This window comes from Penicillium vulpinum (genome assembly GCF_028829585.1).
Source record: "Penicillium vulpinum strain IBT 29486 chromosome Unknown utg000003l_segment0_segment0, whole genome shotgun sequence".
NCBI lineage: Eukaryota > Fungi > Ascomycota > Eurotiomycetes > Eurotiales > Aspergillaceae > Penicillium > Penicillium vulpinum.
Genome location: NW_026643243.1, coordinates 6,253,009 through 6,278,668, shown reverse-complemented (window position 1 = coordinate 6,278,668; position 25,660 = coordinate 6,253,009). Strand labels below are relative to the sequence as shown.

Below are 25,660 nucleotides of genomic sequence, written 5' to 3'. Positions count from 1 at the left end.
TGTCTTTATAATCTATAGAAAACCATTCTATTCAACTCATCTACACTCAGTACAAAAGGCGTATGTATCTATGATCTACCCCAATTTCTCCAAATCCCCCCAAAATAATCCCGAGGCCGAACTAACTCCATACGCCCCTGTTGGCGAGAGCTGAAGGATCGGCGGGGGGGGGGCTGGATTTCTCCACAATAAACACCTCCCTAAAACATCTCACTGATATCATCACAATGACAAGTTAAAAAAACAATACGAAACAGAAACGGGAAAAGAAAAAAAAGAACAGAGAAGTTGAAGCGAAAAAATAAAGCTCGTCCAAGAGCCATGTCTCTAATCTCTCAATGGGTCGATAACACGCTGGAAGCCACTGGCATGGATGCTGTGGATGCTCTACGCGCGTTCTTCCTGCTGGCCGCCGCCACGGTACGATACGCCCTGTGATAGTGGTGATAGTGGTGATAGTGAACACCTCCTGCAGACGAACCCAACTAACGCCGACCCCTCCTTATGCAGACCATCTCGATCAGCATCCCGACCTTTCTACGGTCCCGCTTCCTCACCTATGGCCCACGCGCAACCTCGGCCTCCATCTCCACTGGCTCTGCACCACCTCGCGCCCACAACCCCTCCACCGAGAGCAAGGGCTTCCTTGACTATCTCGCTACTTGGCGGGTGCCACATAGTTACTTCACACATTTTTATGTTGCATCTGTCCTATCGTCAGTCTTCTGGGTTGCGCAATTGCTATCGCGGGGTGTGATGTTCCAAGCCATCGCATCCCGCGTTAGCGAGGACCACCAACGGCACTCTATGTCACTAACGCAGTTGGTGATCTGTTGTGTGCTATTGGCTATACAGGGATCCCGGCGGCTATGGGAGTGCTTTGCCTTTTCAAAGCCTTCCTCGTCACAAATGTGGTTTATGCACTGGTTTTTAGGCTTGGGTTTCTATCTAGCGGCAGGAATCGCAATTTGGATCGAGGGTTCGGGCACTCTGTTGACCGAAAGTCTGACCATTGCTCATCTGCAGATGACCAACGCTCCAACTTTGCGGACTTTCTTCCTCGTCCCGCTCTTCCTAGTGGCGTCTGGTCTGCAGCACGACTCCCATCACTACCTATTCTCGTTGAAAAAATACACCCTTCCGGAGCATCCCATGTTCCGCGGTGTCGTCTGTCCCCACTATGGCGCAGAGTGCGTTGTCTACCTGTCGTTGGCGCTGTTGGCTGCACCGCGAGGTGAATGGATCAATAAAACTATGCTGTCTTGTTTGGTTTTCGTCGCGGTCAACTTAGGTCTGACGGCTCGAAATACCAAGGAGTGGTATGCGCAGAAGTTCGGCAAAGACTCGGTGCAGGACTGGTGGCTTATGATTCCTTATGTCTACTAACATAGTGCTAAAAGAATGAAAGAACTGGAATTTGGAAATGAGGTACTCGTTACTTCCCACCTAAAAATTTCAAGGTATTCCCCATCTTCACAACATGAAACACGTCCCTGTAAGTAAGGCTAGTCCTTGTCTGCCGCTCATACCACCCACTTTGGTACGGTTCCCTCTCCCGCAAGAGGTCCCAGTTGCAGATAGAGTGGGGTCCCAGATCCTCATCTCTCGTCGTTTCCTCGATGCCATGCAGAAGATCCATGTACATCTTGCCCCTCGTGACCAGCAGACTCCGTCTCTCCTGCAATATTCTGTATTGAGGTCTTCGGTTTGTGTTGAGTATCCCGGAAATATCTCTTCCGGCCATGGCTGATATACCGCTTTCTTCCTTGTCGCCCTGGGTGTGTTTGTGATACACATCAAGCACAATTGGTGCCCCTAGACTCACTGTCGCAACGAGGGGATAATACGCTGCTCCATCTTCGTGCGGCATGATACCCTGTCCAGGTTGGTACTCGTTTACTAGGACATGGTTGGGTGCCTGGTGTGGCGCATCATTAAAGATACGTAGTGCCTCAAACCGCGGCTCGATGATCGGCGATCTAAGCCAAGCCGGTAGGGGTGATGCGAGAAGAGAATTGCTCTTGGTGAGGGCTGATGGCCATGTTTGAAGTCTGCGGTGTGAGAGCTGGGTCCAGCGCGGCAGCGGCGCTGATTTTACCTGTGAATTATTGCAGTGAGTGAAATTTGAACATGAAGAAGTGACACGAAGCGTCTATGATAAGATTGAAGAGAAATAACATAATGACAAGCACATATATTCGTCCAATAATTAATATCAATCGTGCAAGGCATGGTTTCCAATAACATGTCCATAAGAAAATCGTTAGCTCTTACCTTCTGAAGTAACCAATCCTCCTCGTCCTCTGTAATGAAATCCGATATATAGAACGCATCCTCAGGCAATGAGGTGATGCGTGCACCTTCAAGATCAAATTCCATTTGCTCTTCAAGCTCAGACTACTCCGTAGTACTGGATAGTTCGTGGTCCCTCGATATTTGCTGACCTCGGTGGTCTTTGTCTCAATTGTAATTTATGGGAGGTTGGCGGTGGGGAAAAGACAAACAAAGAAAGGATAAGCGAACTATATTGTAGAAAATCAAGATATTGCAGCGTTTAAACTGAGATAACTTCATATGCATAACTATTCAGAGTATGTAGAGTCTATAATACACCTCCCCCCACGTCACACTACCCTTTCTGCCTTACAACCTCAGGCAGCTATATCCCACCCCACATCAGCTCGATCCGAACAACCAACTGTCGAGGCAGCGATAACGACATATTACTGAATCCTCTCATCCACGATGGCCCCCAAGAACAATGCCAAAGCTGCCAAGGGCAAGGGCAAAGATGCCTCCGCCGATGACGCCAAGGGTAAAGGTGGAAAGGGAGGAGCTGTGAAAGGCGCACAGTCGATTAACGTGCGGCACATTCTTGTATGTTTTTTTTGCTCTTCTCTTTCCCATCTCAGATTCTCTGTCTATGGTGTCGGTGGCTGGTTGATATACTACCAGATCCTGTGGACAGGAGAAAGGGTTCTTAGATAGCTCATTCGAATCATATCTAGTGCGAGAAACACGCCAAGAAAGAAGAAGCCCTGGAGAAGCTTCGCAATGGCACCAAGTTTGATGAGGTTGCTCGTGAATTCTCAGAGGATAAGGCTAGACAGGGTAAGTAAACATCTACGGGACAAAATGAACATGGCTAATTACTTTTCTGCAGGAGGGTCACTCGGGTGGAAGACCAAGGGCGGGTTGGACCCTGCATTTGAGAATGTTGCTTTTGAGCTTGAGACTAGCACGACGGGAAATCCCAAGTATGCTGAAGTCAAGACTGGGTTCGGATATCATATCATTATGGTTGAGGGGCGGAAGTAACCTTCTTCCAATTATTACGCCCTCTAAAAGACAAACAGCCACGTCAAGAATATACCCACAAAGACCTGAGAAAATATGTAAAAGGAGAAGCCATCCAGAGGCTGTAACTTGTGCTTTATATTTAGGGAATCTAGCTTATCTACAGAGCCTAACAAAACATCTTACAATTCCTTCTTCGCAGCCTCAATCTTCGACCGCTCTTTCGCCTTCTTCTCTGATCTTTGTACCACTGCTTCAGCACCAATGCCTCCGAAGACCAAACTGATCCCCAGCCACTGGCCACCAGACAGAGAATGTCCGAACCAGAAAACGCTAAGAAGCATAGTCAACATCTTGCGTGTAACGGTGACGGTGACAAGCAGCAGTGAAGAGAAGCGAGACAGAGTATGGAATATAAAGAGCTGGCCAACAGCGCCGCATGCCGCGAACCCAAGGACATGCTTCAGGGCCTCTGGGTGGCGGGAGAGAAAAGAGAAGGCGCCAGCCAGCTCAGCCTCAGTAGACGGGGGGATGGGCAAGGGCAGGAGGTTATGTAACAACCCGCTCTGTGAGATATGCGGCATTATCAAGAGATACGCAGCAGTCAGGGTAGTCGAGAGAACATTCTGAGCAACCATCATCTGGGGTCCAGTAAAGCGGGTGTACAGCTTGGGCGAGGAGAAGATGTGGTCTTGCGTGGTGTTGGTCAGGCCATCCAAAAGAAGGTTGATGGACAACAAGAAGATGCCCCATCCGGAAGATCCAGACTGATCCTTGGCGGCAGCCTTCTTACTAGTTCCTGGGTGGTGCAGACTGAAAGTTGCGACGCCGAGTGTTACCATCAGGACAACGCCGTACTTGTACAGCGGGTATCTCTTGCGGAAGATGGTCAGGTGCAGGACCATGACCGGGAGGAGCTTGCATGATTTGGCGAGGATGAAGGTTAGGTAGTCAATGTGTGCGAGACTGGCATAGCCAAAAGGTGACGCAAGTGACGAGGAGATTGCGACTAGAAGCAGGGGGAAGATGATCCGGCGTGTTGGGAAGATAGATGGGGTCTTTTGGCCGCTTGGGGTTGATAACAGGAGGTATATAAAGCCGGTGATGGCTGCGAAGGAAGATTGGACTGTGTTCAGCACCAGTGAGTAGGTGAATCGCTCTGTCGGAGGGTTTGGCTCCGCGGCGGTTGCAGAACGAAGGGGATAGCTGGTCGTCGTGAGCGCCTCCTGTAGCACACCCCATGAGAGGCTTTTGGATTATCAGTTCTTTGACTCGTCTTGGAAATCAGGCGAAACGCTTTCGAGTCACTTACAATGCCGCATATATACCGAGAACGCAAATCACAAGTTGCGCCAGCCCAGGGCTGTCGGCAACTGTCTCCAGGGCCGCTGATGATTTTTTGGATGCGCTTCCATTGGCAGTGGAAGGTGCCTCTTTGTTGCCACTTCCAGAATCTTGTGGCACGTCGGACTTTTCTGAGAGGTGCATTAATTGAGAAGATGGGGCTCTCTGGAGCGGCGCTGCTTGCTTTTGTCGTCCCATTGCGACAAATACGGGCAGGATTCAAGTTGGAAATGCAAGTAACTCGAACAATGTAAGGCAATATAAATGATGCGAAGGGATTGGAAAATGACGCTGTGTCGAGAATACTCCTAGGTTGTCAGGTTCCTGGAGGTTCCCAGACCTGAAACCAAAAGAATAATAATAACAAGATGCCATGTGTTCTTATTTCGCCTTGTCTATGATCCACACCCCACATACCTCTTTTTTTTCCTACTTGAACCCAAGATAAAAGGAAGAATGGACTTGGCACTTCTCGAATTATCATTTTCTCAAATCTCTTATTTAAACTAGTTACTAGGGACTTCCTAGCTTCCTAGCTTCTTATCTAAACCATACAATCCAATTGAGGAAAGCGGTGTCAATAGATCAGATCTATACAGGCGGTAAAGCCGCAAAGGTCCCGAGATTTGCGGTTTCTTAAGCGGAGCTCCCTCGGTGTAATTCCCACGAGACAAAAAGCTTCAACAAAATATCCATGATGGCAGGCACACAGAAAGCCACCAATCGGCCCCACGCATCGGCGATCACTGAACACATCACCGAAAAAGGCTACGAATCCCCTCACCTTGCAAGATCCGCGCAAGTCCAGCACAACCTCGAGCACCAACACCTGTGGACCTCCATAGTGGGAGAGGTCATTCCTGGACAAGCAGGCGACTCAAACACATTAGAAAAGGACCCCCACCAGCCACCACAAGAACCAATCCCTCTGCTCTCCGGCTACCCCCCACACCGCGTGTACACACATCCAGATGAGCAGCTTTACATGCTAGAAAACGGGATTCGCGAAGACGACCTCGAGCCGCAGCGCATGTTCGTGGTGCCGACTACACAGGGTCAGCCGTGGACCTTGCGCCATATGGCTGCTGTGTTTGACCGGCTTCCTGAGTTCAAGCGAAAGGCTGAAGAGCATGATCGATCTGTCAATCCTACGAGCATGCAGCCGGGGGCGTCGGGTCTGGATCCTCAGAAGGCAGAAAAGCTGGCGCAGTACTATGATAAGAAGGAGAAAGCTCGTTTGACCAAGGAATGGGGCTCGCAAAGCTTGTTGCTTGCTATGGTGGATAAGGGGATGGGTGGGGACGGGACGGTAGCATATTATGTTGTGCATGAAGGCGAGGTGAAGCCGAGGCAGAACTGAGTGTGCAGAGCTAAGTGGTTCTCATGTGTACATAATAATACCTATTGCATTCTTACCCCTTACGGGTTAACGACATGATGTGACGACTCATTCAAAAGATCAGTGAAATGACATTATCTATGTGGTTTACAGAATATATTCAAAGCAACAAAAGACTTGCATGATATAGGCCGAAATTGTGCACTAATTCTTGACACAATCAGCTAGGTACTGGGTATAGTGATAAGCAAGGAGCAAAAAAAAAAAAAGCTAAATGTCAATACAGAAGGCTTGACAATATGTTCAGATAGACGACTAGAAACTGCTGCAGGAAAAGAAAAAATCAAGGAAATAGATCGCCATGGTCATTGAATATGACCTGTTCTTGCTCCATTCGACAACTCGAGCAGTACTCCTCATACCACTGCTTGATGTTGTCTGCATGCTCGGCAAAGACACGCTCAGCTTTATCCGTTCGGCCAGTCTGCGAGTCATCGCCTTCAGTGGCTTCTCCGCCGAGGAGAAGCTCGACCTGGCGACAGCGCCGGATCTCCTCACGGAGCCAACGCTCCCATTCGGTCTGAATGACCTCTTTCTCGATGCTGTTCACGACACGCATTGCAACGAGAAGGTTGTGTCGATACATACCAAGACGCTCACGGGTTTGCTGGAAGCGTTTGATGGCGCTCTTGGCCAACGCATCCCGGGGGCCCGATGTACTGAGCGACAGAGGCATTTCAGAATACCGCATGGTCTGCTCGTGGAAGGTAGCAAAGCAATCACTTGTATTTCCGCTGCCGCGCCAGATTGTGGAGTTTGCAACTGCGTCATCAATATCCCGCATGTAGATAGATTTGCTCATGACCAGGTTTGGCTGTACACCCAACCGCGCCATGAAGTTTCCTGCATGTCTCTCGTGCCACCAGTCCCAGCTATCACGCGAGGAATAGTATCCGTTCAGAATTCCACTTGTGGCCAACATGATCAGGATGATCTTGTGTGCACTCACGGTCTTCCAAGACCAGCGAATTACGCCAAAGGCCCACATCATTAGGAACGAAACACTAGTTTCGAGGAATGACAAGAAGGTCTCGAGAAGAAGCTCATGCATGGCACGTTGTGTTCGAGGCTTGCGGGGTTCCAGCTTCGGGTTGGGACCAGCGCCACTAAATTGGGATACATTGCTCTGGCGTCCAACGTGGCCGAAGATCGAAATAGCTTTTTTAGTGCGACTATGTGCACCCAATCGGCGTACTTGGTCACTAACTAGGTCGACAAGATCCAAGGAATCTTGTTCTAGATCATCACTTGCTTTTTTGTCGATCACATCTGGGTATGTTAGATTATTGCACTCTATTCAAATTTGGGAGAAATGACTCACTTTTGAGGCCGTAGGGAGACCACAGCCACTCGACTTTCGTATAAATAGCAAGCTTGCTCTTCGACTTAGCCTGGAATGTAATGACAACTTTGCTGACCAACCGGAACGAACGTCGGAAGGGGAGATGCCATGGGGTTTTCTTATCCGTGATCACGTAGCACAGATGGTCGTTGAGAACATCGATAATCTGATAATCCGAAATCGCATTTTCTTGAGTACGACCTATACAGAATCAGTCATAGCTCGATCTCAAGATCACCAATAATCAAGCCTACCGAGGATGTCTGTCGTGTCGATATTGTAGTGGAAGTCACGCCTCAAATGCCGCGATTCTGTACTAGCCCATGGGCCTTGTTTGATTTCTTTGCAATGTTAGCCACGTGTAAGTGATTGGGGATCTACAAGCGACGAACCTCGAGCTTGCCTCTCATGTAAAAGAAGCTGCCACACAGCGCTCTTGTCGCCAAATAATATATGGAACAAAGCTTTAGGGCTTATATCGAGAATCTTTTCGGTCACCAAAACAAGATCACCTTGTGGAACATACTCAACGGGTTGGGTTGGGAGTCTGAATTTAGTAACATCTCGACCACGGCCAGTCCTGCCTCCATTCAGCTCAAGATCTTTGTCTATGTAGATAGGGAGTCGGATGTCCTCTGCACGACTCAGATCTGTACGCCTACCCCCATCGTGTTTGATGTCTGCAAGTCCGGACGAGAGATCTTCCCAGCTATCTGCACTGGAATTCCGGGCTGGTGATCCAGTGTTCATCTTGATTAGCGTTTTGATCAAAGATTCCAAAGGCAATTGCTCCACGGCAATAGAGCATTGGATCAGGAAGTTAAGCCGTTTTTGAAGAAGCCGAAGAGGTTCAAGGAAAGTTTTAATCGTAACCCGGCCAGGAGTATCGCTGCCGAGGGGTGGGATAGTATGAAGGAAAAGGAAGTCACAGTCTCGCCCAGGAGCTGCGGTTACCTCCTTAATGCTTTCCAAAGACACACTGGTAGTTAAAACCAGTCCGAAATGATGACTATAAAAGTAGATGTTCCTTGATGTGACATAAGCTCGTCCAGGAAACTCTTGCTGGTCGTTGGGGCTCCAGGTGGCTCTGAACACCAAGACCAACGGTTCCGCTCTCTTGACGTATGGGAAAAGCAATCTGAATTGAGCATCTTGAATCCTTAATTGTTGAGGATAGTAGCTAGGATATTCATGCCCAATACCTAGCGCAACTTGCGTGAGTTTAACGTCATCTCCATCAAGGCTCACTGTCTGTCTGTGACGTTGACCTGATTGCTGTCGGGGTGCCACTAAAGCACCCGCTGCATCGGGCTGTGCGGCAATCGGGCGTGTTGAGGTGGAAGAGGGTGGGACTTCTGCGGTGTCATCAGAAGCTCCATCGATCTGGTGTTCCCGTTGAAGCTTGTTCATGAAGCCCCAGTTAGAGCTACCCCACAGGTTCGCCATCATACCACTGGGCATACCACCTGTGCTATCAGATACACCTAATCCAATACCTCTTTCATTGCTCACAACCACTGCCGCCTTGCTCATGCTTGTGGGTGCTGGGGGATTGGCAAGGGTGGCAGGTGCAAGACTTGAGCCAGGCTCATCCACGGTGCTTAAACTGCGACCTCGGTTGGTGCTATCGTCATTCACGTTGAGTGCACCAGCACCGGTGGTGCTGTAAGGAAGAATATTATGGCTGGCAGAGATGAGGCTGGCTATTCCACCTGCAGGGCCGGGGATGGAAGGAGGTATTGGAGCCGCATTGTTCGATTTGCGGTGAAGATCCAACTTTTGGATGAGTCTAGAGGTATGCTCTCTTGCATGCTCTCTGGCAGAGCTCTCACTATCCAAGCCTGTGGGTCTTCTGCTGCTTCCAATGTCCGTACTATTTCTCATGAGAATTCCATCGCGGTCTGGAACAGGAAGCGTCATACTGCGGTCACCCCCTCCGGGCTCATCGTGCGCATTGGGGGTGAGAGAATCTGAAGGATCTGCAGCAAACTCGGAAGCGGGAGGTTGAGAAATTGAAAATGCAGGGTCTTGAACCGCGACTTTTCCGGAAACCGAAAGACCAGTGCTTGTGGGGTTTTCCAATGCTTTCTGTTTGGCAGCCTCAAAAGAACCAATCCACTCCATCAGCTCCTTTTGGTTATCTGCCTGTAGTAGAATGGTGTTGTTCTTAGTCTTCACTTGGAAGCAGAACCGGCGTTCTTCCTGGGCTGCAGGACGAATACTGCAAAGCAGTACACCAATTCGTTCACTTTCTTCCACGCCACCAGTACGAGAGCCCTGTACAAGACAACCAAATATGCCGTGCTTGAGAAAGGCCCACCGTTTGACCCAAACAGTGCGAGTGGGCTTTCCTGACAATGTGCGCAAATACAGCCATCCTTGCTTTTCTGGTCGCATCTCTTTGCTCACATTAAGTGCCGAAATAGGGCGAGAGCCAAGGTACGGAACGGTCGAGACACTATAGTCCTCCAGTTCACGAGATGGTCGAGCAGCAAGTTCCGCGGCTTCCTCAATGTGCTTCCGGGTGGATAATAGCTCTCGTTTAGATGATTTTTCACTCCCTTCCATCTCATGAAGCCAACCCTTGATACGATCCATCTCATGGGACCATTTCAAGTAGCTCCCGCTGTTGTGGTTGTGAAATTCCCGGAACTCCCGCCATTGATCGCAGGAGACCTTAACCAAAAGTCGGTCAAGTGCGTTTCGTACCTGAGGACCCTGTACTGAATAGTCCATTGCCGCTTTCAGGTAGGCCTTGTGTGCTTCATGCAGCTGGAACGCTTCCTCTCTTAGGGCAGAGGCCTCCTTGGATTTTGACTGGGAGGCATATCGAGCTTGGAGGTAATCATACGATTTCTGGGTTTGCTCGAGGTTGCGACGAATTTCCTATGGCCATGTCAGATAATCCTGCACAAGAGCAACCTGGTTTAGGGGCTTCTCAGTACCTTCAAAGGCCGCAGATCCTCGTTAATGAAATCTCGAATGGGTTCGGAAATCAATGACTCCATCTTTCTGGTTGTTTTTATGAGCCCACTCCAAAGATCTTTCGATCCCTCACCGCACCTCCTCATGGCCAAAAGTGTATAATCATGGTCAATCACCGCTTCCGAGACAACGAGGGGATGTGTCGAGTAGGAAAGAAAGTTGTTCACTACACTCTCTATAGTCGTCAGCTCACATGAGAGCTTTGTTGCAGCTTTAGCATATCCGTCGAGCCATTTTTCTATGAAATCGATCTGATCGGAGAAATGGAGGGTGGTGGCACGAAAGGTGGGCGAGTCGAGGGCAGCTTCTTTGAGGCCGACCGGGCTAGAGAATTGTATACATTAGTATGCAGGAAAGAGGATTCTTATAGCAGAAATGTCAGATACTCACACAACGCTCAGAAGCTTCCCAACTTGGGGTAACGGGATTTGTGCTTGATTCGACATCTAGTGTATGCCTCCAGCCATACACTTGGCGTGAGCAGAGATCGAGACGTGAGAGGTGTAGATGAGCCTCCTCTCATTCATGCCACTCAATTTATCAATTCAAGTTCAAGGCCTGAAGAGAGCCCAAGTGTATAAATTTGCGGCTTGTAGCGGTCTCGACTTTGCCTGTGACCTCTTCAGCCCTGAGTGCCTTCGAGGACGAGATGATCCTAATTGGCTACGTCAGGTTCCTGCCTTTGTGCCTGATAATCAAGGCACTAAGCGGGAGGTTTCTCTGGAGAGGGCGGTGGGAGATTTTTTTTCTTTCTGCCAATTGGAGATTTCACCGAGTCGGCCTTCAATCACATACCTGATCACACAAAATGGAGCCTCCTTCTAAGAAAATGCGAAAGCTCTTGGAGCATGATAGCGATAGCGACTCTGGGGACGACGCTGGTGGAGTTCTCCTCGGCAAGCAGTCGCCTGAGGCCTCTTTTAAGATCAATGAAGACTACGCTCGTCGATTTGACTACAACAAGAAGAGAGAAGAAGTTGCGAGACGTACGTGCTTATATTCACCATTTTTACATTTTATTCGCATATACTAATATTGTCTTGGTTAACAGTTGAGGCAAAGTATGGCAAGTCCTCCAGTCTTGGAAACCGTCCAGGCGAAGACTCTGAGGATTCCGACTCCGAAGAAGAGGATGACGATGCAGAACTCGCTACACTAGCTCTGGATGCTGAAATCTCGGCGACTTTGAATGCTATTCGTTCCAAGGATCCTCGCGTTTACGACAAAGATGCCAGCTTTTACACCGAGTTCAACCCAGAGGAAGTCAATGCCGGAAAGGGCCCCAAGGAAAAGTCCATGACGCTGCGACAATACCATACGGAAAATCTTCTGGGTGGTGTCAATACAGCTGAAGAGGAAAATACTCCAAAGACCTATGCCCAAGAGCAAGCCGACTTGAAGAATGCTATTGTCAAGGAGATGCATGGAGCGGCAGACAAGTCCGACGAAGAGATGGAAGATGCCGACGATTTCATGGTCCGCAAGCCCGGCCAGGACACTTCGTTGCCCAAATCTGAAATCAAACTTGATATTGAGAATGCGGACAAAGACCCTGAGACTTTCCTGTCCAACTTCTTGTCAGCACGAGCCTGGATCCCCACCGATAAGCCAGACCTGCATCCATTCGATTCGGATGAGGATGACGATGTTGAGCGGGCGGACGCTATCGAAGAAGCATACAACTTCCGCTTCGAAGATCCCAATAAGATGAACGAGGTGATAGTCACCCACTCTCGTGATCTCACCAACCAGCAATCCGTTCGTCGCGAAGACAAGAGCTCCCGTAAGAAGATTCGCGACGCCGAGCGCGCTCTCAAGGAGGAGGAGAAGAAGCAGCGTGAAACTGAGAAGAATCGTCTTCGCAAGCTGAAGACTGAGGAACTCCAGAAAAAGGTAGAGCAAATCAAGGAAGTTGCGGGACTTCGCGCGTCACAATTCACAGACGAAGACTGGTCTCGTTTCCTGGATGCCTCCTGGGACGACTCAAACTGGGAAGCAGAGATGCAAAAACGGTTTGGTGAGGAGTATTACGCCGGGGAGGAGGGCGAGGGCAGCGAAAATGAGGGAGACAAGAAGAAGAAGCATCCTAAGAAGCCCACATGGGATGACGATATCGATATCAACGACTTGATCCCAGACTACGAAGAGGAGGAAGTGAAGCCTACACTCGAACTATCAGAAGCCGAAAGCGAAGATGATGAGGAAGCTTCAGGATCGAAGAAGAGGAGCAAGGCCGAAGAGAAGCGGATTCAAAAACGCGAGTCCCGCAAAGACCGTCTTCGTATTGAGGATGCGGTTGAGCGCAATCTGGATCTCGACATCACCTTGCTTCCTGGAGCTACGAAGAAGAACGCCACGAAGTTCCGCTACCGCGAGACCTCGCCGCAAAGCTTTGGCTTGACGGCACGGGATATCCTCATGGCGGACGACACACAGCTCAACAAGTTCGCTGGTCTGAAGAAGCTAGCCACCTTCCGCGAAGAAGAGCAGAAGCAACGTGATCAGAAAAGGCTGGGCAAAAAGGCCCGGCTCCGTGAGTGGCGCAAGGACACTTTCGGTGATGAGAATGGGCCGGAGTTCAAGTTCGGCGGCGATATCCAACCTGGTCAGCCTAAAGAGGCTGTTGGTGAGGATAAAGTTGATATTAGAGAGGGAGATGGCACACGTAAGAAGAGAAAGAGGTCGAAGAAGCATTAAATGTGTTGTACCTGTCAATCAGCCACTGTTTATATAGCTTTTTTTCAAATTAATTTATGAAATGAACCAACATCCTTTCTGTTAAGTTGAATGGTCGTGTACACTTAAGATAGTCCCTTGTAATCTATCTCAAGTATAAATCATCGTGTTGGAATACATACGGAGAAATAAAGTGAGATAAGGGGAAAAAAAAGCAGGTAGACAGTTTCAAGAAGTACTAGATGGTGATATACTGAGAATATATATCAGCAGCTTTTCGATCGAACTGGAATATAAAACACAAATTGCGACTATAGTTTGTCCAGGCACCAGAGATAATACTGTAACTACCTATGGATAGATCTTGAAAATTCGTTCGAGAAGGTTTTTCTCGCGATCTTTTGTTTTCAGGTCCATCCATATCCATATGTACATATCTACCTGAGTCCGTGATTCCCAAAGCGGAAAGCTCCCATGCGATGCGGGTCCACTTAGACGCTAGCGGTTGCTGGGGCGAAACTTGGGGATATTTTGATGACAAGCCAGCTACTCCGTATTGGAAGCTCCAATTGAGATCGCTTTTATGACCTAACTAATTGACATGGAAAAATGTAGAGTACTATGTTGTACAGATATTTTCTCAAGGACCAAGTGAAAGTGGAGCCAATGTTGTACTATTGGGTACCCTGACATTTGTTTAACATGTGAAGTACCCAGGTACTTTGTCCATGCGGCGATCCATCACCTTAAAGTTTGTACCCGCGACATAAAAATAGTAGCAAGGAAAAAAATGTCTCATATCAAGTTCAGGTATCTCTCACTACAAGACTTGGGAGGGATCACATTTGCCCAATTGGTTCTATGCTAAATTGACTAAATTGCCCTTGATCATTTCAACATAATTCAAATTAAGGAATAAGATATGTAGTTAGTGTACGGAGTAGGGCGTCGAGCAGAACTTGGGAGAATCCACTCGCCCGAGACAAACAAAGGGCTACTCCCTCTATCCATATACTAGAAGTAATATCGGGTCCTTTGAGTTCAAGTTCTAATAAATTGGAAACTAATCAAGAGCGAGATATTTGAAAACATTTTCACTCCAGAATGTAAGACCAGAATTGAACAGCCGGATCGGTGGCAAGTCCGAGATATAATTTTCATGCCCCATTTGCCATCGGATACCCGGCCAGCAAAAAGGAGGTTGCCCCGGGAGTGGAGGTCCGGCATTGGAGGAAATATACACCGTACACCTACGGTATTATGCACCGGCGCTTGGACCGTTGCTCGGGACTACAGGATGTCGACGATCACAGTTGAAAAGATTAGATATGCATTGATTTCCATAGGGAACAAGTGAACTATATAGGGTTATTGCATCATAGACTGAAATAAAATAGTCCATTTAACCATCTAAAAAAGGACACCCATATGACCTAGGTACTGTCCAGACCACAATATCAAGACCAGCTGGCTGGATTGCAGAATTTTCAGTGGATCGGGAGATATCGGCAGGAGGCAATCTAATACAGTATAATAACCGTAATATACAGTAATTTGAACACCTGGGCTTCCTGATTGGGTCTTAGCGCCTGGCGGTCGAGTATTTTTTTTCTGGCCCCCCTTCCCGCCTTCTCTCTTCCTTTTTCTTCCTCATTATCCCTGGTGTCTCTTTCTTCTTGACACTCTTTCCATCTCCTCTCTTTTTTTTTGCATCCCGTTTCTTTTGCACTATCTTCAAAATGGGTTCCGGTGACGTTAAACAGGCCGACAAGTCGGTGCTCGGCATGCCCGTGAGTATCTTCTGAGGATGTGAGCTGGCCTCGATGTCGCGTGAAGATTCAAAACGATGAAGTATCTACTTGAATGATCATCAACTTTGCTTCGACACGCGATTTCAAGGATCGGTCATCGCTATCTCAAAATCAATTGACCCGAGCAAGAATGCTAACATTTCACAGGGCTTCGTTGTCGACTTCTTGAGTACGTGTTGCGCTTGATGCTTGCAATTATCAGCAATTGCTCGCTTCAATAACAGCTTAAAATATCAATACTAACTGTGTATTAGTGGGTGGTGTCTCCGCCGCTGTCTCCAAGACCGCCGCTGCCCCCATTGAGCGTGTCAAGCTCCTGATCCAGAACCAGGTTGGTTACCACCCATCAAGCACCGATTGGAGCGGTCCAGAGGCAGAATATCATGCTTGATTGTGATTGCAATTGAGTGTGAGACTCAACATTGGACACAAGCTGTATTTTCGCATCGATCACAGCCTGTGAAAAATTTTTCTCCCTTGGCCCGTGACAGTCGGCAGCTCAATATCTCCACCAATCCAGCATCTAACCAAAGTCGATCAATAGGATGAGATGCTCAAGCAGGGCCGTCTCGACCGCAAGTACAACGGCATTGTCGATTGCTTCAAGCGTACCTCCGCTGCTGAGGGTGTTATGTCCCTCTGGCGTGGAAACACCGCCAACGTCATCCGTTACTTCCCCACCCAGGCCCTGAACTTCGCTTTCCGCGACACCTACAAGTCCATGTTCGCCTACAAGAAGGACCGTGATGGATACGCCAAGTGGATGATGGGTAACCTTGCTTCCGGTGGTGTACGTATCTCTGAAAATTCCTCTTGTGGTTGGATTACAACTAACAAACCTTTTAGGCTGCCGGTGCCACTTCCCTCCTGTTCGTCTACTCTCTGGACTACGCCCGTACCCGTCTGGCCAACGATGCCAAGTCCTCCAAGGGTACTGGTGAGCGCCAGTTCAACGGATTGGTCGATGTCTACCGCAAGACCCTCGCCTCCGACGGTATTGCCGGTCTCTACCGTGGTTTCGGTCCCTCCGTTCTCGGAATTGTCGTCTACCGTGGTCTCTACTTCGGAATGTACGATTCCATCAAGCCCGTTCTCCTCGTTGGTCCTCTTGAGGGCTCCTTCATCGCCTCCTTCCTGCTCGGCTGGACCGTCACCACCGGTGCCGGTGTTGCATCTTACCCTCTTGACACCGTTCGCCGTCGCATGATGATGACCTCTGGTGAGGCCGTCAAGTACTCCAGCTCCATGGATGCTGCCCGCCAGATCATCGCCAAGGAGGGTGTCAAGTCTCTCTTCAAGGGTGCTGGTGCTAACATCCTCCGTGGTGTTGCCGGTGCCGGTGTCCTGTCCATCTACGACAAGGCCCAGCTCGTCCTCCTCGGTAAGAAGTTCTAAGCGATTCACTGAAATGTGAGTCTCGTGCCACTGTAGTTATACTGGAACAGGGGATGTGCATCCCTCCCCCAGTGTGACCACTGGGCGTGGAAGTCGAGGATGTGGGATGGTCAAAAGATAGATGCGTCAAGAAATGGGTCCGAAGGATCTTGAAGCATAGAATGGTCTAATTCTTCCTTTTTGTGTACCCAAATGTACTTTACTGCCTGCAAACTCTTTCGTTTTTTTCAACTTATCCTTCTTGCAATCTATCCTTCGTAGATATTGTAAAAGTAAATAATCGTATTAGGGTATCAACAAGCTAAGACTAGACTACTTTCTGGATCTCTCCAGGGCTGGGTGATTATTTGAGATATCATCCTGTCAGGGATGCACGTTGGTTTAGGCTATGTTCGCATACTCGAAACAACAGCAAGCAACGAGGTTAACCACTTCCAAAAGCGCAGATGCCTTTCAGCCAGCGTTATACGAATGCTTCAAACAAAGTTCACAGGCAACAGCAAAAAAAAAAAGGGTCCCAAAACGGTCCCAAAACGGCAAGGCTCCACAGCGGCAATAGCTATGACGTCTAGGCTCCTTTGAAGCTACGAAGCCTCCTCACTCCCCCTTGACACCTAAAGCCGTTCATTTACAGCATATCTCTGTATCACTATTCAAAATGTCTTCTCCACCAGGTATCAAAACCTACACTTCAGCGCCTGTGAACTCCAACAAGCAGGAAGAAGGCACGCACACAGCGACCTCGCAACCTGAACCCGCCACCGCAATCGAGTCACCAGCAAGCGCACCCTCACAACCTCCACAAGCACCTGCAACAACAACAGCAACAGCAACAGCCACAGCTCCCTCAGACCCTCCAATCGACACAGCCGCCGAGCCCAGCTCCTCGCCACCACCAGCACCCCAGCCAGGCGCCGCAGTGCAACCAACCCCAACAGCAACAGCAACAGCAACAGCAACAGCCGCCCCCGAACAACCACCACCAACAACCTCCTTCCCCGAGACAGCAACATCCACAACCCAGACCCCACCCGCACCCCAGCCCGGCGCCCTCCCATCACCACCAACAGCATCCACAGAAACAACAGTATCGCCCAAGTCCTCTCCAATCCCCCCACCCCCCAAAGCCGGCGAAACCATCTCTCAACCTCCACCACAAGCAGCCCAGCCAACCCAGCAAAGCTACGCGCAATCCTACTCCTACAATGCGCCCAGCCTAGGTCCGCAGACTACACTGCCGAACTCGACCTCCTCGCCTTACTCATCTGTATACCAGAGCCAGGCGGGACCGCACGCTCGTCACCAGTCACAGGCGCAGACTCTGCCGATGCACTACGGTGCCAGTGCTGAGACGGGGTCTGGTGGTGGGGCGAGTAGTATCTTCCCTGAAGAGGAGGAGGGGTTTATGGGTGCGGCGAAGGGGTGGATGCGTTGGTCTGGGAATAAGTTGGCGGAGGTTGAGAAGGGGCTTTGGAAGAAGATTAATGATGTTCATGATTAGGTGGATGGACTATGGGTTGGGCTTATTGGGGGGTTAGATTGGTGTTTGGTTGTTTCATTATTGGTTTCCTGAGGATTTGCATGCGGTGGGTTGGGATTGTTGTGTATCAGGTAGAATATTTGAGGTATGAGGGAGTAACAAATTGGGTTATGGACTAGAGGTTTGTACTTTATTAGGAGTTTGGTTCCAACGATATTTTTAATCGCAATATCTTGGTTGAACTTGGATATTGAAGATAATGGTAGTTCAGGAGTATAACGTAGTTCTGCCTATTTTATGCTTCCTGGTAAATCTCTGATATTTGAACTCACAAGATGAGAATTGTGTATCCATCACACATCTAAGACAGTGTGGATTCTTCAGACGAGTATCGAGACATACAATGGAAAATTGAGTTTACAAGCGAAATGACAAGATGTTCACTAAACCGCGCAGGATTTGCGACGGGTTAAGTTTTTTTTTAAAAAACTAGGTGGGTGACTGCATATGTACTTCCATCCTATCCTCGGCTGAAGCGTTAAGCATCCAGCCTCAAAAAGTGAAGCCGAAACCCCCGAGGTAATGCAAGGATGTTCAACCTGCAATGTACAACAGACTATGCGTAGAGCACAAAAAGAGAAACAAAAACAAATAGAGAGACAGAGAGAGAGGAAGAAGACAACTTCTCAGTTGGATCAGTGAAGATGACTGAGATTCCATACAAGTTAGAGGGACCAGTGCAATCAATGAAGACGACCAGAACCTCGTTCCAGATGGCTGAGATCTTCCAAGAAGGATTGGGGAGTGCTTGGAAAAGAAAACCCATAAAAAAAAGAGACAAAGTAGAGTATTAGAAAAGTCCGAAGTATGAAGAAAGAAACACAAGGTCTTGTAGCAGTGGTAGCTAACTCGACCTAATGCAAAGATAAACGCCAGAATGAGTAAGTCACAGATAATAGTACTGTGAGCCAACCCATGTAAAAAGTAAAGAGAGCGGAGAAGAGAAGGGGTATTTGGAGTTGTCATAGTGGTAGCAGCGACGGGACGGACTGCTACCCTGAATCGTCATGACAAGTTGTTTCGTATCAGGCATAAGAGAAAAGTGAAAACTTGAACGCCATCTTGGAAACCCAATACCATAAAGGTCCAACCCAACGCCCATCAATCGAGGTAGTTGCACTGCAAAGCTAGCCAAATTTCCTGACTTTGGATTTTTTTTTCTGGACGAATTGTTGAAAAACCACGGCACGCCAAAAGCGGTCCAGACCAGCTTCGACGACCTTGAATAATGAAAAGAAAAAAAAGTGTATCGCGAAAAGAGTTGAAGGAAATGAACGCCGGTCATGATGAAGGTGGGGCATTACATGGAACCCAGACAGAGGAGCGCCTCCACAGCGGCGCGTTCCTGGATGTCGAAGGTGCGGGGTGGAAATTCAGCCACAGATGGACAGGTGGCGGGGAAAATCCCAGAAGGCTGAGGCTTAGCTCGCGCAGCGACGTGGCTGTTGATAAAACTGCCATTATTGTTCATCGAACGGGCGCGCAGAGCGTCGGCGCCGATTTGGGCCCAGTCCTCCTCATCGGTATCATCACCCTCAACCCACTCATTCTCTTGCATTTCGTCGGGAGCCTCCGAGGAAGAACAGTACTCGCCGTCGTCGCCATCGAGAGACATCTTGTCGGCCTCGTGTTCCAGCATGTCAAGGTCCCCGTGCATGCCATAATCGTCGGTGTACGAGAATGCCGTGGATTCGGCAAAGCTCATGCGGTATGGATGACGGTTGCCACCCTGCCAGCCCGACTGACCCTGAATCTGTACGCCACGCTGCTGGAACGAACCGGCGACACTTGAGGGAGGCGACGACGAAGCGTTCAAATCATGATCGCGAGCAGGTTCACCACGACGTCGCGCGTCCCAGCGACCCCAACCAATCTTCTCAAACACCACGTCGCCATAGATACCACCTGACTCTCCTCCATTTCCTCGACCTTCCAACGCCGCGACAACCAGTCTGCGCGCCTTGGCTGGGGGAATATGCGAAAAGCCAGGAACGGAAGTTGTCAGATGACCCATAACGTGGCGGATAGCCAAGGGGCCCTGCTGGAGCAAGATCTCAGGGAGATGATACTTGGAGAGCATGGCAGGGGTGATCGCGCCGGTACTGTCGAGGTCGTCGACAGGCTGGGGGACGTGATGACCGTTGTCGTGTTCCGCATCCTGGAGATCGATATCGGAGTCCAACTGGGGGACAGTCGATAGCGGGGACCCAGGCGACAGTGTCACTCGGTGCTTGAAGGTCTGAGGAGGGAGAGTCGGGGAAATCGAGTTGGGTGGCGTGGGCAACATCGCAGGTTGTCCGGATCGCGTAGACACACGGCCACCGCTCAGGCCAGAACGGCGCTGAGGGATATCAACCGAGGCAGTCTTGCCAGCAAGAGCCATTGCAATGCTGGAGTTTGTCTGGAAAGTCATGATGGACAGAGTATGGATTTGTGAAAGGAGAAGAACCTAGAGCGCGCAAACCGGGGGATATGAGTCAGAAAACCTTCCAAGACGCGACAAAGAAGTACCAGGGATCGAGTGGCAACAGAATCGTCTCAAAGTGAAAGAATGAAAAAACATGAAAAACAAGATAACTCACCTTTCACACACAGTGACAAAGAGACACTGTAGCCGTGTAGCGACGAAGTTGGGGTCGACTGTTTAGGGCTATTCCACGCAGGGGCGACGCGGCAAGGGGACGATAGTCGCGATAAGAGCAGATTCCAGGGCAAAGAGATCGAAGTTATGGAAGAGGTGTGTGAAGAAGAGAAGAAGATGAGTTGGAGGGGTACAAGGCCCGATTGCCCTGGAAGTGACTTACACCTTTGTACTTAGGAAGGGCCCAAGGGTAAATCGGTCCAGGAAAGCGCGTGGGTGGATTGATTGGCGCCTCGTGGGACACCGGGTGCTTCCGGCTCTCTCTTCACTATTATCACTATTACTATACTATTATAACTATTATCACTATTATAACGACATTATTACTGAGTTTTCTTTTCTTTTTTTTCTAAGAAAAAGTACATTATTAATATGAATGTACATTCTACACCATTTACTATACCTATTTTTTGTAAAAAAAACTACATGTTCATCTTGTTCCTGTCTTTCATACACTAAATATCCCTGAGTCGATCTAAGTTCCCTGTATTTCGTAACCCCCACTAGTCAAAGGTGAGTAATAGAAAGAGAGAAAAACCCCTCATGCCAAGTTGTTATCGGCCAGTCATGGTGATTGGAAGTGCTCGTGCGCCTTTAATGAACGCTTGCAGCGCTCCAGGGCGTAACCCTATTTTCTCCTATCATCGGCTGATAACCATCGTTAAGGGCACGTGGACCAATTTAAGAACATCTTTTGTATCTAAATGATAGATAGATATATATATACATGTAGATGTCATTCTGATTCTACATCTGACGATGTGATCTAGAATCTCCCTACAAAGAGTAGAGCCCTTACATCAGCTCCATTTGTACAACACACAAGGGCAACTCCGTAAGTACCAGGTACCTCCACTTTCTCTCGGGTCCCCACTACAATCTGGGCTCTGGCTTTGACGTCACTTGTACCGGTGACGATTCTGAGGCTTATGGCTTCTATTATTCCCTTTTATACTCGCTATAATCACTATATATACATGTAAAAGATGCACTTGTATAAGCAATATACAACCATAATAATATAATAACCATAAATATGTGACAAACATTGAATCCTTGAAATCCCGAATATGGACAGCATATTCGCCTTATCTTGGAATGTGTAATCCTGCATACTATGCTTCCCTGGAAACCCAAGTCTCCATTGCCCCGAAGAATGCACCTAGTGCGGTCTATGTACGACATAGCCACTTGTGTACACTTGACTTGTGGGTTTATTATTTGGGGTCTGTGTTGGAATTTGTGGGATTACTCAATTTGGTCATTCCTTTTCCCCCTCTCCCATTGTGCGGGAAGGAGATGCGGGTGAGAAGCTAGCCCTGCATGTCATCTTCTATACCATTCTACAATTTCTATACAATTCTATACAATCCTAACCCCTCAACAGTGCTGCAGCTGAGGGTTTTACTTGCCCGATTGTTGATCTCCGAATCTGTACCTTAATCTGTTCTTGGTACTCCGAACACTGTTCTACCCCTGTTGGGAATCAACTTGATTCTGATACTACATTTTAGTCATGCTTTGCCTAAGATTGCCTCATCTAGGTATGTAATCAGACAATATTTAGTCAATCTGACTCAGAGTAAAAGTGATAGGCCTCAGCTGCCGATGGTCATTTGACTCTGCGCCGTATATTCTATCTATAGTTTCCTATCTCGGATTTCAAAGTTTGGACCTTGTATCTCACTCATTCTCAATTATTTCTTAATGCCCTCCTTTCTGACCACAGCTTTAAATCAAAAGACCCCTCACTCAGGTCGCGCATATTTCCCACAAAAAGAAACGTGTAGCCCTCTGCCTGTGTTGGAGATTCGGAATCCATATACCGAATTGAGCAAGCAACAGTAGTATAGCTAGGTCCCTCATACGCCGCTAGTTTTTCCGCGTCCTCAATTGTCGGTACCTCGTACACAGCCCCTGCCACAGTATCCCTAGGATCACCAGAGAGTAAGGCTGGGTAGTGTCCCCAAAGTTTACACTTATAACCCTCAATATATGCGGGTCGTAGGTGGGAGGCACGTTTTAGGTCTAATAGATCTATGAGAAGACTTTGGTCTTGAAGTGAGCCGTAGAAGAAATATGGACCTGTTGGAGTAGGGCCTTCATTTTGAGGTCGGGGGACTTGGGATTGAAAGAAGTGACTGGGAGATGTGCTTCGCATCTTTAGGACTGTGGGCGATATCTTTGACCGAGGGTTCTCTGGGGGAGGTGGGGGTGGAGGTGGCAGCCTACCCCTTGGTTGCATTGAGTCGGCCATGACTGTGCTAGTATAAAGAACCGAAAATATTGGGCGCTGTATCTTCTCAGTTGTGGGATGATGTTACGCTCATTGAAAGCTTTGTGGGGAAAATCCCTGCCGGTGCGGGGTGCTCTAGATGCTTTCACTCTGTACACCGCATTGTTTTGCTATGATTTTAGACAATACTATTGCATTATCACACAAAAATTATAATGAGAGATAGAACAAGCTTTATTTCCTATTAAACATGATGTCAAACTCTTATGATCGGATAATTGGGCCATCTTCACCTGTTTTATCAAGGTGATGTTCCCGACGCGGGGTTTCAAATGCCTAAATAATTAGACAATTAGCCAGAAGGAAATTCGTTAAATAGGAGTATGGGATATTTTCTGGTTATTTAGGGGTTTTCTTCGAGTCATCGCATATCTGACAATGGTCTACTACGGCTTTGCATTTTTCTGTTTAGCAACCATTGCAAACGCAGCAGTGAGCCCCAAGTCCCTAAACTCTGATATTTCTATTGTTATTCACAATGATCTGCTAGGTATACATATCCCCTGAGATTGGAATCTAAATTGGAATCTAAAATCAATGACTGATTATCGAAATAGAAGCCGAAAGTCCTTTATCGGGTTCAGGGATCCTGGTGCTCGATGCGAGACCATGGCAAGAAGCCACTGAAAGCTGTCAAAAACTTGGAGGGACGCTCTGGGGGACTGAGTCTAGTTACAGAGATATTCGAAACGGCTTGGACTATCTTGTATTCCAAGGCAAGTACACTCGCAGTCAACGTTTTTGGACTGCCTCGGACCATCGCAAACTGTCGACCATCGACACAAATGGTCGGGTCAATAAAGCCTCTGCAAAAGAAAAACTGCCCGTTCTTTGTACACAAAGTGCTCCTTTATCCAACAGTACATTTCAGGATATAAGTGCTCAATGGCAGGTGACTGTCCACTCTAACGATGAGTATCTCACTGGGTACGTAGGAACTGGTAGTTCTTGCAATCTATCCTAACAAAACATAGATTCAGAGATCGATTCAGTTTTCGCTTCCTGGGAATTCGCTATGCTAAAAAGCCCCGACGATGGGACTATGCCAAATCATATAGAGGGACTGGCAAAAAAGCTTCTGCTCTCAACTATGGCTCTGACTGTACACAAGGCACAACTGGTTCAGAAGACTGCCTGTTTCTTAATGTGTGGACTCCCTATCTTCCTAAGAGCAATAAAGTCAGAAAGAGCTACCTCAAACCTGTGATGCTTTGGATTCACGGCGGAGCTTTCATTGGCGGTACTGGCAGTGACCCGACATTCGACGGCAGCAATCTAGCCTCGAGAGGCGATGTTGTGGTTGTCACAATAAACTATCGTGTGGGAACATTGGGATTCCTCGCCCTAGATGATGGCAAGACCAACGGAAATTACGGATTGGCAGACCAGACCACGGCGCTGGAGTGGGTTCGTCGAAACATTCAGGACTTCGGGGGCGATCCGGACAGGGTGACAATCTTCGGCCAATCAGCCGGTGCAGCGTCAGTACGGGCACTGCTTGCTTCTCCTGTAGCACAAGATAAATTCGCTGGTGCAATCATGCAGAGCAACCTTGGCGGCTTGGCTTATGGCACAACCTTCTCGAAATACTATACTATCGCGCAAGAGATGGATGTTGTGGGGAATGCTATTCTCAACGAGACAAAATGCACAGATGCTGCTTCACCAGTCGAGTGTTTGAGAAAACTCCCCGCGTCAACGATTGCAAATCTCGCCGACTCAGCGCGGTATCTGGTTGTTGACGGCGTCTACCTCCAGATCTCAGAGCTGGATTTAACAAACCCAGCATCAACTGCCAATGTGCCTTTGATGATCGGTATGATGAGAGACGATGACGCTGCCATACTCGGCTATCCTAGAGTGGGAGAAACTCTGAAGTCCTTCCTCAATGAATCTGATCTGCCTGACTCAGTTGTACCAAGCCAGCTATTCCCTGTGCCATCAACCGCCAACGCTACACTCGATATCTTCAACACATCCTCTCGCATAGCCACAGATGCAATATTCCGCTGCATCAATAAAGCAACTGCACATACAGGCTCAAGGAACCACATATTCCCCGATATCTTCTACTACGAGTTCAACCGTTCATACCAAATGCCAAGCTGGTCACCGAATGCCCCGGTGTGCAACGCTCCCATCACAGATGAGTTCCCAAATGGTGACCCTAGCCAGGAGTACTTTAAATGCCATTCCGGTGAGCTGTTCTACGTGTTTGGGAGTTTCCGTCGCCAGGGATTGCCGTTCCGGGATGAGTTGGATTTACCCTTTGGGCAGTATGTACTGGATTCTTGGGCGAGTTTTGCGAGGGTGGCTAGGCCTACTCCTGACTTGGCCTTTTTGAAGGCAAGAGGATATTACAATACAACTCGGGAGATTGAGGCAAATGGGCCATGGGAGTCATTTCGTAAAGAAAGTCAGCTTCGGCTGCTTCAGTGGCCGTCAGGGATGAGGGATTTGGATGAATTGGAGCAATGCCGTGCATTAAAATTGCCTTTGAATTACTTTGATTCCTAGGATCAGATAAAATGCACCAGTGTTTTGACTACAGAAAAGGGCTCTGCATCTCCTAGCTCCGTTGATTCGATATGACTAAGGCCATAGATGGATTTGATATGAACAGTGTGCGTACCTGGATCTATTCTACACACAAAACCTAATTTTTTTTTTTCATTTGAAGTTTCCATAGAGAGGACATAAAAGCCTTCTTGATCTTTTTGTTTGGGGGGTTTTTCTCATTGGCAGTCTCGTTTCAAGAGTCACTTTAACTCCTTTCCCCAGTCTCCCTAACTTCAATGTCTCTGTAGTGTTTTTGATGGTTCAAGCATGATGTTTGTAGATACAAACCCTTTGTGTGGTCTCTTTATTATGTAGACAGCTCTTTGTATTGAGTATCCTGAGTAGTCTCTTGAATTTATATTTGCTGCGGCATAA

General features: G+C 48.3%; 11 protein-coding genes across 11 annotated transcripts; 7 read left to right on the top strand and 4 right to left on the bottom strand.

Moving 5' to 3' along the window:
* Positions 1-321: 321 nt before the first annotated feature.
* On the top strand, positions 322-1,386 carry N7479_007406 (putative 3-oxo-5-alpha-steroid 4-dehydrogenase; the record flags this gene model as incomplete). Its single annotated transcript, XM_057255100.1, has 2 exons — positions 322-420; positions 511-1,386. The coding sequence occupies 2 exons, from the start codon at positions 322-324 to the stop codon at positions 1,384-1,386; spliced, it is 975 nt and encodes a 324-aa protein (XP_057108962.1).
* A 49-nt stretch (positions 1,387-1,435) lies between these two features.
* On the bottom strand, positions 1,436-2,379 carry N7479_007405 (uncharacterized protein; the record flags this gene model as incomplete). The annotated part of the gene is made up of 2 exons (XM_057255099.1): positions 1,436-2,098; positions 2,275-2,379. The coding sequence occupies 2 exons, from the start codon at positions 2,377-2,379 to the stop codon at positions 1,436-1,438; spliced, it is 768 nt and encodes a 255-aa protein (XP_057108961.1).
* A 366-nt stretch (positions 2,380-2,745) lies between these two features.
* On the top strand, positions 2,746-3,318 carry N7479_007404 (peptidylprolyl isomerase; the record flags this gene model as incomplete). Its single annotated transcript, XM_057255098.1, has 3 exons — positions 2,746-2,877; positions 3,009-3,111; positions 3,164-3,318. 3 exons carry the CDS (start codon positions 2,746-2,748, stop codon positions 3,316-3,318), a joined length of 390 nt encoding a protein of 129 aa, XP_057108960.1.
* A 161-nt stretch (positions 3,319-3,479) lies between these two features.
* Positions 3,480-4,839, bottom strand: N7479_007403 (UDP-galactose transporter HUT1; the record flags this gene model as incomplete). The annotated part of the gene is made up of 2 exons (XM_057255097.1): positions 3,480-4,545; positions 4,610-4,839. 2 exons carry the CDS (start codon positions 4,837-4,839, stop codon positions 3,480-3,482), a joined length of 1,296 nt encoding a protein of 431 aa, XP_057108959.1.
* A 499-nt stretch (positions 4,840-5,338) lies between these two features.
* Positions 5,339-6,001, top strand: N7479_007402 (uncharacterized protein; the record flags this gene model as incomplete). The annotated part of the gene is made up of 1 exon (XM_057255096.1): positions 5,339-6,001. The coding sequence occupies one exon, from the start codon at positions 5,339-5,341 to the stop codon at positions 5,999-6,001; it is 663 nt and encodes a 220-aa protein (XP_057108958.1).
* Positions 6,002-6,323: 322 nt separating this feature from the next.
* Positions 6,324-10,813, bottom strand: N7479_007401 (uncharacterized protein; the record flags this gene model as incomplete). The annotated part of the gene is made up of 6 exons (XM_057255095.1): positions 6,324-7,309; positions 7,362-7,583; positions 7,637-7,723; positions 7,775-10,268; positions 10,328-10,691; positions 10,758-10,813. 6 exons carry the CDS (start codon positions 10,811-10,813, stop codon positions 6,324-6,326), a joined length of 4,209 nt encoding a protein of 1,402 aa, XP_057108957.1.
* A 362-nt stretch (positions 10,814-11,175) lies between these two features.
* Positions 11,176-13,064, top strand: N7479_007400 (KRI1 family protein; the record flags this gene model as incomplete). The annotated part of the gene is made up of 2 exons (XM_057255094.1): positions 11,176-11,353; positions 11,419-13,064. The coding sequence occupies 2 exons, from the start codon at positions 11,176-11,178 to the stop codon at positions 13,062-13,064; spliced, it is 1,824 nt and encodes a 607-aa protein (XP_057108956.1).
* A 1,718-nt stretch (positions 13,065-14,782) lies between these two features.
* Positions 14,783-16,249, top strand: N7479_007399 (putative mitochondrial ADP,ATP carrier protein (Ant); the record flags this gene model as incomplete). Its single annotated transcript, XM_057255093.1, has 5 exons — positions 14,783-14,833; positions 15,002-15,023; positions 15,109-15,185; positions 15,399-15,644; positions 15,701-16,249. The coding sequence occupies 5 exons, from the start codon at positions 14,783-14,785 to the stop codon at positions 16,247-16,249; spliced, it is 945 nt and encodes a 314-aa protein (XP_057108955.1).
* A 658-nt stretch (positions 16,250-16,907) lies between these two features.
* N7479_007398 (uncharacterized protein) lies at positions 16,908-17,750 on the top strand (the record flags this gene model as incomplete). Its single annotated transcript, XM_057255092.1, has 1 exon — positions 16,908-17,750. One exon carries the CDS (start codon positions 16,908-16,910, stop codon positions 17,748-17,750), a length of 843 nt encoding a protein of 280 aa, XP_057108954.1.
* Positions 17,751-19,089: 1,339 nt separating this feature from the next.
* Positions 19,090-20,202, bottom strand: N7479_007397 (uncharacterized protein; the record flags this gene model as incomplete). The annotated part of the gene is made up of 1 exon (XM_057255091.1): positions 19,090-20,202. The coding sequence occupies one exon, from the start codon at positions 20,200-20,202 to the stop codon at positions 19,090-19,092; it is 1,113 nt and encodes a 370-aa protein (XP_057108953.1).
* A 2,902-nt stretch (positions 20,203-23,104) lies between these two features.
* On the top strand, positions 23,105-25,243 carry N7479_007396 (uncharacterized protein; the record flags this gene model as incomplete). The annotated part of the gene is made up of 3 exons (XM_057255090.1): positions 23,105-23,216; positions 23,284-23,653; positions 23,701-25,243. 3 exons carry the CDS (start codon positions 23,105-23,107, stop codon positions 25,241-25,243), a joined length of 2,025 nt encoding a protein of 674 aa, XP_057108952.1.
* Between the last annotated feature and the right edge of the window lie 417 nt (positions 25,244-25,660).